This window comes from Trematomus bernacchii, unplaced genomic scaffold (assembly GCF_902827165.1).
Source record: "Trematomus bernacchii unplaced genomic scaffold, fTreBer1.1, whole genome shotgun sequence".
Classification (NCBI taxonomy): Eukaryota; Metazoa; Chordata; class Actinopteri; order Perciformes; family Nototheniidae; genus Trematomus; species Trematomus bernacchii.
In genome coordinates this window covers 5241162-5253479 of record NW_022987608.1, presented here as the reverse complement: position 1 = coordinate 5253479, position 12318 = coordinate 5241162, and the positions used below count along the sequence as shown (strand labels likewise).

The following is a 12318-nucleotide window of genomic DNA, read 5'->3' as shown; positions in this document are numbered from 1 at the left end:
AGTGTGGAATTTCTTAGCACCGTGAATTGATTACCAAAAGTGCATTATATAAGACAAATTTTTCGAATGTTTTGCACTAACATGTTTCAAACATTAGAAAAAAAAAACCTTAAAAAAAACAGAGAATAAAATTAGCAGCAACTAAACATATTATATAACTAACTTAAGCAATACAACATAAATGAAATCACGGGCACGAACCCGCCGCCCTTTCTAATAATTATGACAAAACAACAGTATCCGAGAGATAAACCACAATATAGTCACATGTAAATCTGGAATTTTGCCTTTTAATGGCTTTTTCTCAGAAGGGTTTTTGGCCTCAATCGGGCACTGTAGCTTTAAAATACCGTAGTGCCGTCTGGGTAGTATGTGCTAAGTGTTTTGAGGTTTTGAGCAAAGAATAAACAGATGGTCGCCTTTTCTATGGACATATACGCTTCAAAATACTATGTATGTAACGTAATTTTAATTTACAACCGACTTTGCGCTGTTATATTTCCCCTGTTTGAATAGGAAACGCCGCAAACTGGGGACTCCCTTGTTTATCGTCTGTTTTATATGTGCAATAAAATGAGCTACATTGCTAATGTAGCATTGTAGACGGAAACAATTAACAGTTACACTCCAACTGTTATTGCTAAGTTAAAAACAAACGGCTTTGAGGGATGGAACCACTATGTCTTTGATGTGTTAAGGCATAGTATTTATATTCCTTATGTGGCTTGTTAAGTCAGTAGGATATCCTTTGTTTCCAATCGCCACGCTATACTGATTGCTAGGAAGGAATCGGGCATCAGCAGGGTGGGGGAACATGGATGAGAGTGCCGAAAAGGTTGTCAACGACGACATTGTCATTATCGTGGAAAACGAGGCAGAAAGTTTGCCAGCCGAGGAAGAGAGGCTGAAACAGCAAGGCACCTTCGGGCTCATGGATACCTGCCCCATCTGCAAGTTGAGCTTCCACAACAGAGAGCCCAAACTACTACCATGTCTGCACTCTTTCTGCAAGAGGTGTCTCCCTGCCCCCTTCAGGAGTGCTGATCCAAGACGTGATACGCAAGGTCAACTCGACAACAACAAATCATGTGAGTAAAGTATTGTAGCAACTCTGATACCAGTTTTGATGATTGCTGTAACTGTGACAGAGAAGCTCTTTATATCTAGAAATGACACAGATTGGGCTAGCTAGCAGAAATGTAAGTTATTGACAGTCTAAAAATAGTGTCCATTTTTTAAAATTGGGTCCGGATGATGTGGACAATAGTACATTTCAATATCTTTTGACTTTGATATCATATGGCATAGGTTTGGGGGTAATTGTTGTTGCTGTCAGGATATTTATACACACCAGACAGCTGAAACAGCATTTGAGACCAGCATACACTTTTATGTATTATGTAACTAACTAACATCTTGTCTCAAATACAAAGTCAATACCAAAACACAGCCTGTCTCTGTGTCAATATCATAGCCTGAGGGATTACTTTTTTGTCTTATGTCACCCAGCTAATTAATGTTGGCAGATGTGAGCTTTAATAGTGGATCTTGTCTCTTCAACAGTGGGTGCCATACGATGTCCAGTATGCAGACAGGAATGCTGGGAGATGGACATGTTGGACAATTTCTTTGTCAAAGATTCTGCTGAGATGCCGAGCAGCACCGTGGAGAAATCCAGCCAGGTTAGACCTCCCTTTACTCTCCTCCCGACTGATTGTTTATATGACACCCCTCTTCCCAAACTACAATGTATTTATTTTTGGCTTTTACAGTTGTGTATGAGCTGCGACGACAACACAGAGGCAACAGGTTACTGCGTGGAGTGCGTGGAGTTTCTGTGTGTGACATGTATCGAGGCGCACCAAAGGGTCAAGTTCACCAGGGATCACACCATACGCCAGAAAGAGGAGATGTCTCCAGGTAGTGTGTGTTTGCACGCCATTAAGTCAAGAAATACTCTGCAAAAAGAAGAACTTAAACCAATTTAGATGTTGCCTGCTGTACTGTAGCGATTATGAATTGCATTGTTGCAGTCAACTGTAAGCTATACAGTGTGTTTCCATGACAAACCTTTTACCTAGTTGCTAAAAAAGGATAATTCATTGCCTTTAAAACATGTAGACAAACTGATCAGTCACTTTCTTTTGGTGTTTTAAAGCTAAACAAATTATTCTAGACACCATAAGCTGACTCTTTGTTTCCCTATGTTCTTAATTTCCCCACGTATGTTTCTCAGAGGCAGTAGTTATGTCCACACAGAAGCCCGTGTTTTGTGATGTCCACAAGCAGGAACCGCTGAAGCTGTTCTGTGAGACATGTGACCGGCTCACCTGTCGGGACTGTCAGCTGCTCAAGCACAAGGATCACAAGTAAGCGGATTTTGGACTAAATTGAACCAGGCCAAAAACATTTGTCATAAAAATGAACTTTCAGGAATAATTATACTTTTTTTTTTGTCCAGTTACCAGTTTTTGGAGGATGCGTACAGGAACCACAGGCAGTATCTGGAGAACATGACGCAGCAGTTGCAAGATAAAAGAAGGACCATCGCGGAAGTGTCCAGCTGTATCAGCAACGGGTAAAATCCTGTACAGCTTGAACTTAATTAGAGGATCGACATTTTTCAGACTTTAAAAACGTTCAAGATCATTTGTATATTGTATAGACTGATGCTTATATCCAAATTCCCTTCCACAGACTCCAGCAAGTTGATGAGAACCGGAAGTCGGTCACTAATGAAATAAAGAAGTCCATTTGTGGCCTGATCATGGAGATCAACAGGAAGGGGAAGATTCTGGTTAACCAGCTTGAGGTATGTTTAATACGCATTGTTTAGTGGCTTTTAAAAGACCGTTATGACCTTTAGATTGATTATTAATCATGATGCATTTCCACCTAGGCTCTGACTAAGGATCACGAGCTGGGTTTGAAAAAGCAGCAAGACGACGTCAACTCCCTGAGCAGGCACCTGGATCATGTGATCAACTTTACCAAATGGGCCACGGCCAGCCACAGTGGAACAGCCCTGCTGTACTGCAAGAGACTGGTGGGGGACTTTGACTTCAAACGGCCATCTGAATTACTCTTCACTATATCTTATAATCTCCGTTTTCTTTAAAATGCCCCTGTCTTTTTGTTTTCTAGATCCTCTTTCAGATCCATTACCTAATGAGAGCGAGCTGTAATCCTTCAATCGTCCCTCAGAGTTCTGTTCGCTTTCAGTGTCGCTCTGGTTTCTGGGCCACCAATGTAGACCTTGGTAAGACTTACACTTAACCTACTTTATGAGTGACTTTACATGTCAGTGTGCTCTTGTATCTAGGTAACAAGTTAGTTATTTAATCTCCTTCATTTCTTTATCTCGTGTTTTCTGTTTACATAATCTTCTCCTCTTGATTATATTTTTGGTTAAGTAATAACAAAAAACACTAATGGATAATGTTTTTTTCAGCATCTCAAACATTTTTAAGATGCTGAAAAAACAGAGTTGCATTGTGGGTAATGAAGGCACCGAGTTTTGAGAAAGTCTAATGGGTGGAATTGAGAAAAGCAATATCTCTGGTTCATCGTGTCTCTGACAATGGTCGAGTACTCTCCTAAGGCTCTGTGTCTTTTGCTGGCAGAAAGAAAGCCTCCTCCCATCTTCTTTTATGTTGCTATGCCAAAAGTGTCTTGACAGCATACCAGCGCTTTTCTGAGAAGTTGAAATATTTGTTTGACTTGAAGTGCACAGAGTGGTTTCCCAAGGCTGCTGCATGTACTCACTCCGTAAATATTTGAAAAAAATGCTGTTGATGTTGCTCAAACACATACACTATGTTTACACAGGCCTTAAGCTTAGTTTAGTCACAGGCCTTAAGCTTAGTTTAGTCACAGGCCTTAAGTTTAGTTTAGTCACAGGCCTTAAGCTTAGTTTAGTCCCTCACAAGTCCTGCTGCTGATGATTAAATAGCTGATTGTGTGCTTCTTTTCTCCAGGTTCTCTGGTTGTAGAAAGGGGCCCTGGCACCCGGCCGCCCAACCCCACCCTCAACCACCCTGCAGGTCCCAGAGCAGAAGCCCCCCCCGGAGGTATGTCCGCCATAGCTCAGCAGCGACAGAGCACGCTGGCTCAGCTCCAGATGCAGGTAGGACTTTCACCGTACCAATCCATTAATTATTGTTCAATGTTCCTTTACTCTCTGCTCACTGCTTTTAACCATTTACTCTGTCATCTATTCCATTGATAGACATCTGTTGTTCCTCTGTCCAAGGTGGACAAGATTTCACAGCAGCCCCAAAGGCAACCCCCCCCTAACCACTGGTCCTGGTACCAAAATGTCAGACTCCCAGGGCCCCCCGGTCCCCCACCCCCAACCAGACCCATCCACGGAGGGTCCTCCCCCTCCCAAGGCCCCCCAAGCATGGCACAGCCAGGCCGCAGATACGGAAGCTCCCAGCCCAGCACTAGAAGCCCCACCTCCTCCATGCTCCACAACACCGGCTTCCCCTCCCATCAGGTCAGTGCGCAGGTAAAAGATGACGATGTGTCGTGTGAGGAATGGTACTGTATGTTCTGAATGCTAAACTTGTGGAAAGGTTTTGTAGTTTGTGCTTATTCAAGTGTCAAGTACCAAATTGCCCCCATTGGTGTTGTATTCAGCCCACTTTTCTTTTAATTACTTATATTAAACAGTTTTGAAATATTTTTAAGATTCTTTTTTTTTTTTATCGGTATTTTGTTCTCAATAAATGTCTAAATGTTTCACTGAAAAATCTAATCATAAGTGGCCTAATATTGTTTATATGTAGAGGGTCTTTCCAGGATTTTAAAGGCCTACAGTTTCAGGCCCCAAATCCATAAAAAAAAAATCTAAACCTACATTTGTTTGTCAACTTTTTCCTCTCTATGTAGTCTCTGAGAGAGCTGATCCATGGCTCCACCTATCCTCCTAAACCTATGGAGATGTTGCAGGGTGCGTCCCGCTACCCACCGCCTCAGTCTGCCGGAGCAGCTGCACACATGTCCCACCATCAGGTAAGCAGGAGAATGGAGAGGGACCTACTCTAGTCCAACGTGATTCCAGAGAGATAAATAGTTATTGTTTGTTTTTTTGTGTAACTTTAACAAAGCCCTAATCGTTTTTTGTTTCCCAAAGCGGGGCCTAGCGGAGGCTTCCTTCCTGAAGAGGAGTGAGGCAGGTGGATCCGTCCCCTCCATCACCATCTCTATCCCCAAACCCAGCTTCGCTCCAAGTCAAGCTTCAGCAACTATGGACAAAACGAGCACCTTCAATTACATAGCAGCAGGTCATTATTACTCCTCTGATGTAGCAACAGCCATAAAGATCCTGTCCTGTGTCTTCAATTAAAGGGGCCCTTTTATAACCCCCAAATGCATAATAGGGCCCCTTTAATCTTGTCATAACAACTTCGAAACTTAAAATGTTTTTTCTTGTCTTCTCTCAAGTTCAAGCAAGGCAAAACTCCCCAATGGCCAAACCGTCTTCTTCAGACAGAAGCACAGGGTAAGAAAAGATCATTTAATCTTTATCACAGCTTCTCCACTCCTATCACAGTTTATTTTTTAAATATTTATCCACTGTTCTCTGTATCTTTTTATTTTATGTCGTATTAAGGGGAGTTCATTCTAAACCTATCAGTGCTGGACTGGTGTTTCCTTCCTCACTCTGACAGGGATTAAAGACATTATTGACTCTCCTAGCCTTATTCTTGTAGCGCCTGTTCTTAATACGTGCGGCATCTTTTTTTGTGTGTCACTGTACCGCAATGAGTAGAGCCATTTAGGAGGGAGATTATTGCAGTGATAGATGTCGTAAAAATATATTAAAGGTGCGCTGACATTTTCAAACATTTACCATCAAACTACTAATCTTAAAGACCATTTTTACCATCTTAAGTCATGTGTCTAGTGCTGAAGTGAGACACACAATGGTTCTTTTATAAATATTTAGTATATATAGGGAGGCTCAGTGGATAGTGTGCTGGACTTGGAATCAGGGGGTAGCATGTTCGAGTCCCACTGCAGTCAGCATGTCGTTGTGTCCCTGGGGAAGACACTTCACCCCAAATTGCTCCTATGGGGATTGTCCACAGTACTGAATGGATGTTAGTCGCTTTGGATAAAAGCGTCTAACAAGTGACATGTAATGTAATGTAATGTAATGTAATGTATTAAATCCATGCCTGATAGACGCGTGATAAGTGCTACTTTTGATATGTGATTAGAAGCCTACGCACAACCTTGACATAACTTTAAATTGTGTCATGTTTTTGATAGCGGTTGTGTGTAATCTTGTCCTGGTCTACACTGTAATTGTTTCCCTTATTTAACTTTCAATTTGGAATATGTCCTTCTGACACCTATTTATTAAACTTTCTAATATGTATACAAGTGACATGCAAGTGATTTAGTGGGAAAAAATATTAAAATCACTGTCTGGTCTTCCAAACGTCATGTAAACAAGGCCAATGTGTATTTATTTTATTATATCATGGTCATAATTTTCCCTTCTATTTTCTCCGGTAATCTCTTTGCTGAAGGACGACTCCCTGGAAGCAGACTGCGGAGGCTCCAGCTGCTCCACCATCCAAGAGAAGAAGAAGAGCGTCACCGGGGCCAGTCATCGTCATCAAGGACGAACCAGAGGACGAGGATGAAGTCAGCTTCGTAAGAGAATGACTCGCAAGTTACATAAGTCCCAACAAGGTTATAAAAGTTTAGATTGATATATATTGAGAATCGTTTCAGTTAGCATAGTGTGTATAGAGAGGCGAAGTCCCGCCCATCTACTTCCGACCCATGGGACCTTATTTCGGAAAAAGTATGTATTGAAGTCAATGGAGAGAGAAAACTTATCTCTCGATCCCGTTTGAATTGTGCCACGAATTACACATGATGTTTGTCAATCTTAAGAAATGATTTCCATGTCAAAAAAGTTGACAGTTTGTCGTAAAACTGTTGAAATATAAGACTATGAAAAATACGCAACTAGAAAGACTACAAATCCCAGAATCCCGGTCCCGCATGCTGGCTCTTACAGAACCGACTAACTCCCCTTGTGTGTATGGACAGCTCTCAACATGCCCAGAGTAGTGATTTTCACCTCTTTTAATACTTTTCACCTCATTCTGAAAGAAAGAAGTGAAATGTGCCAACGTGACGGCCGTCTTGGTGTGTGGTGCGAGATGGGAGATGTAGTTCATTGAGCGGTTTCACACAAAAAAAAGTGTTACTTCACAGTTTTACGACACATTTGAATTTTTTTTACTTGCAAAATTATCTTTTAAATTGACAAACATCATATGTGTAATTCGTGGCACAATTCAAACGGAATTGAAAGATAATCTTTCTCTCCCCATTGACTTCAATACATAATTTTTCCGAAATAAGGTCCCATGGTCCCTGAAAGGGAGGGACTTCTGTGATGCACTTGCGACACAGCGCCATCTACTGGGATGTCAAGGTTGTTAATGTTTTTTGTCACAATAGATGGCAAAAAGGTATGTAAACATTTAACCTATCAGCTTTTAAACAGTTAATATATTTTTTATTTACAGCTTAATTTCATTTAAGTGTACCATAATACCCTGGTCCAGAATGTCTTAGTTCATTTTGCATTTTGTTTCTTTTTAGCATGTTAATAAATGCAACAGCGTTTTCATCATATTTCTACCTCTACTAAATATGGAGCTTGTCAACGTGTGCAGGAAGATTTCATGTCCTGGAGAAATTTCGGTCAACTTTTTTTTTTATTGAGATTAAAAACAATGGATAGGAATGCTTAATGCAGAATGACATCACTTCTGTTCGAAGGTTATGTAAAATAAAACAAGTTCCGTCAATAGACTCGTGCATAACACAAATAAATATTTATTTCGTAAGCCCATCCCGTAACTCTTAACACAAGGAATTTCCCTATGTTCGAGGCCTATATATTCACATATAAAAAAAAGTGTCATGGTGTCTAACTGCGTCTATCCCACGTCTTGTTTCCCTGCAGGTGCAGTCCAGCCTGCCGGACAGCAGCACCGGGGCTCAGTCGATTCCTCGGCCGCAGATCAAGGTGTCCGTCCCGGTCTCCCTCCCTGCGTCAGAGTCTGGGAAAGAGCAGCATCCCGCAGCAGAGCCAGAGTCTGAGAAGAGGGCGGAGCCGGAGGAAGATCCCAACGAGGACTGGTGCGCCGTCTGTCAGAACGGAGGGGAGCTGCTCTGCTGCGACAAATGTCCCAAAGTCTTTCACCTGGCCTGCCACATCCCCGCTCTGAACGAGTCCCCGAGGTGAGAGGCTATAGATGCACAATTAAATGTTGATAAAAATGCTTCTGCCCACATGAATACGTTTGCAGTCATTATTTCTGCTGTGAAGGCACTTTATCTTGGAAAGTTATTATTTTGTCATAGAGTATATCCGGATTCATAACCACTGTTTCTGTGATTTACAGAATTTTAACATTACATATTTCACTGTTATTAAAAAAATCGAATTCTATCATCACGAATTGTAGAGATTTGTGTTATTAATATTGTTGGGTGTTTCTAGATTTTGTGGGTATATGTTCTTTGAATTACTAAAAACCGTTTGAATGTTTCTTTCATTCAGTTATTATACTTGTCTTTATTTTTTTTACAATAGTATGAATGAAAGAAATGGTAAAAAATATGGTTTTTGAGGAAAATATTTTACAAAAAATGATATTAAACTGCAATTCTTCAGTTTCTTGTAGTCAAAATGGAACAATGTTAGGCCCTGTTATAATGCGTCAGAAATATCACATGTTATAATATGTACAGTACGCAGTATTCTGTCACTGATAATGTAAAATCGGTCTGATGGGTATTGTGATAACCTGTTCTTTAGGTCTTTTACTTTCCTAGCATTGGCTGGTTGTGCAGACAGCCCTTACAGCAGCCACAGACAGAACACTTTTGATCATACTAAGCAGATTTTCTAACAGCTTCTCTTGTCCTGGTGTCTCTTCACAGCGGGGAGTGGTTCTGTTCGCTCTGCAGAGACCTCGCCGCTCCTGAGATGGAGTACGACTGCAAGGGCAAAGACGACCCCGTCTCTGAGGGATTCCCGCCCGCAGAAAGAAGGGTATAAATAACTGTTATTTACCTTTCTGTGCATGATTTCATTACGTAAGCCTGGTTTGTATAGTCAGTCTTTCCACTGTCTCATCAAACATCTCCATGATATGATACATTCAATGTCTGATTTAGTTATTTTTCAATTTACAGAGGTGTGAGAGGCTGCTACTGCGTCTGTTCTGCAATGACTTCAGCACTGACTTCCAGCAGCCTGCTACTCCATCAGTAAGTTACTGTATTTTGAGACAGAAGTCAAAGTTGTGCTATTCCTCTTTGGAAACACATATCAGTACGTTTATATCAGGTGTACGAGCTGATAACGTTATTTTCTAATGTAGGAGACAAGGAGGTACAAGGAGCTGATTAAGACCCCGATGGATTTGTCGATAGTGAAGAAGAAACTGGAGTCCAAGGCGCAGGGAGGTGAAGGCTATAGCGGTCCGGACGGGTTTGTCGCAGATGTCCGGCTCATATTTTTAAACTGTGCGAAATACTACAAGGTAAACACTTTTATAACGGATATCTACGAAAAATGATTGTAATAATAATAATGTATTGCTAAAACTCTCCAGTGACATTTCTTTCTTTAAAGTACATACTCTATCATTTTCTCCTCTATTTGTATGCACTGTCTGTACAGGTGACCTCAGATGTGGGGAGTGCAGGTCTGTACCTGGAGGACTACTTTGAGGAGCAGGTGAAACTCGTCTACCCAGAAAGGCTCTTCCCCGGAGGGAGGGAAGAGCAGATGATCCCCCCTTTGGAGGACGAGATTGAGGAAGAGGAAGAGATGATGGGGGAAGGCATGGCTCCCATTGAAGACGATAAACCGATAAGTCCTGCAGGAGAAGGAATCCCCCCTGTGGAGGAGGACTCGACTGTGGAAGAAACGACAGTTCCAGTTGAGGAAAATAAGTCTGAAACGGAGGAGAAGGAAATGGAGACGGAAATGGAGACAGATGTAACGGCAGCTGAGGAGGGAGACATGCCTCCATCAGAGGAGGCAAAGCAGGACGAGGAGATACCTGTGAAGGAGGCACAGAGCTCTCCAGCTGCAGATAGTGAAACAAAAGACAAGTCAGCTCCCAGCTCCCTGGAAAAGGAGAGCTCTGACCTCCCTACAGACACAACTGAGGATCCCCCGGACACCCAGACGGAGGAGTCGGCTCCTGCAGACACAGCCAAAGAGGGGGAGTGATCACAACAGAGAGGCGCTGTAGAACAAGATGGATGACTTTAGTCTTCCTCAGAATTGGCCCCAGTGGGGACCGACATTTGCTGCAATCAGACACTTTTTTTGAAAAAACGGTTATATTGGCAATAGGAAAGAAGTACTGCTTTACTACATTTAGTAGCAGTCATGCAGTATATGCTAAAGGGATTTTTTTGTTGCTGAAGGTTGCAATTGTAATGTATCATAAACTATTATTTACAGGAATGACGACACGGAAAAGCACACGCATAAGTTTATTGGTTGACAGGATCTCGTTTTCAGATAGAGAAAAGGATTTTGGATTCATTATGCATGCAAGATGTCTTGGTATAAATAGTAATTCCTCCATTTTCAATTGACAGGCTCATGAACAAAATAGGTTTTCTTGTAATACTTTTTATTTTATTATTATTGTATTAATGCTATGTATACTACTTTTAGGGTCGATGTAAATTGCGCTGCTCGGTTGTTTGAGAGCGAAACTTGAATTGCAACTATTATGGAACCTTTTTTGCGTTGCCAGTTTGATGCCTCTTATCCCCCATTCCCTAATAATGTGATATCAAACAGCAGCCTTGTTGGTTTTTATCACTCTTCTGACATTATCACAGTGTTCTCCCAATTGTGTCCTTGCTCTTCTGCAGCATGATTTCATTTCATTTCATTTCAAACCTTTATTTATCCAGGTTGTATCCCATTGAGATCATTGATCTCTTTTTCAAGGGCGACCTGCTCAAGTAGGTTCCACATGAAACATTAAAAACATAAACAGAACAACAAAAAGGACATCATACAGCATCATTACAGGGATTACAATTTACATAACTATCCACATGAACAGCTACCAACAGAGCTTTAAAAACATTTAGTGGCACCAGATTGCTCAGTTTCCATTTCAATTACAGACTATTCCAGGACAGTGGAGCTGCGCATCTAAATGCTATCTTCCCTAAGACAGTCCTAGCAGTTGGCACATTTAATAAAACCACAGCATGCGATCTCAGGCAGTAGCCACTTACAATTCACCGTGAGATCAGGGAGCAGATGTAGGATGGAAGTTTCCCTAACATGGCTTTATATATAAAAATGTACCAGTGACTGAGCCTCCGTACAGTTAGCGAAGGCAAACAAGCCCTTGCATACAGGGTACAGTGATGGGTTAATGCTTTACAGTTTGTCACAAATCTCAGTGCACTGTGATACGCAGCATCTAACTTGACCAGGCAATTGGCAGGTGCATTCATATCAATCAAATCACCATAGTCCAGCACAGGTAAAAAGGTCACAGAGACTAGCTTTTTCCTGGCCTCGAGCGAGAAACAGGACTAATACTTAGGATTATTTTCACATAAGATTAAGCCTAAACTTTTTTTTTTCTAAACCTTCCTGTATTTCCATCAAGAGAAAATAATGAAAACTTCCACTTTATTTGAGATGATTTGGTCGAAGAACCTCGTTTTTTTAAAATTATTTATTGAGGTTAAACAAGACCTGTTTATGAACTCTCCACGGACAAACAATGTTGAGAATAAAAAATACCTGCTTTTACAATATTTGTAATAAACAGGGTTACATGTTAATCTTATTTGTGCTTCGCTCCCATTATTGTCTGTTTTAATATTGTAAGATGCTGGTGCAAGATTGCTTTGAGGGGCCACGAGTTGATATAAAATAAATAGGAAAACAGAAGAAGAAAAGATGTAAACCACACAAAGTTATGCTCATGTTTAACCTCATAACTGTTGGTTGGTTTCCATTTGACATTAGTTCATCATTTTTACATATTCTGAAAAACTGTTTTAAAATGTCAACAATTGGCACTCGGAGATAAAGGCAAATGCTGCGTTCAGGTGCTCCTCGGATGCTCGGTTTTCTGACTTCATTGATCACCGTTCCACCAAATTGCATACAAATTGTGCTATAGCTAGATCCTAGGTTTTCCTTAACAATGAATAAAAAAATCGAGCCAATATCGTAACTTCCTTCTGAAATAAGAAAACATTTATATATTTAGG

At 41.1% G+C, this 12318-nt stretch overlaps 1 protein-coding gene across 7 annotated transcripts; it reads left to right on the top strand.

Moving 5' to 3' along the window:
- Positions 1-383: 383 nt before the first annotated feature.
- On the top strand, positions 384-10908 carry trim24 (tripartite motif containing 24). Of its 7 annotated transcripts, XM_034131459.1 has the most exons (20): positions 384-453; positions 783-1088; positions 1564-1682; positions 1773-1920; positions 2237-2369; positions 2462-2578; positions 2698-2812; positions 2900-3046; positions 3145-3259; positions 3978-4126; positions 4229-4510; positions 4894-5016; positions 5138-5288; positions 5449-5506; positions 6543-6669; positions 8003-8280; positions 8986-9097; positions 9241-9315; positions 9429-9590; positions 9722-10908. In XM_034131459.1, exons 2-20 carry the CDS (start codon positions 815-817, stop codon positions 10286-10288), a joined length of 3252 nt encoding a protein of 1083 aa, XP_033987350.1. In that variant the 5' UTR covers positions 384-453; positions 783-814; the 3' UTR covers positions 10289-10908. The 7 variants fall into 7 exon arrangements, with proteins under 7 accessions (XP_033987350.1, XP_033987355.1, XP_033987354.1 ...); XM_034131464.1 differs by having other exon boundaries at positions 385-1088; positions 4253-4498; positions 9731-10908; XM_034131463.1 differs by having other exon boundaries at positions 385-1088; positions 4253-4498.
- The last annotated feature ends 1410 nt before the right edge of the window (positions 10909-12318 follow it).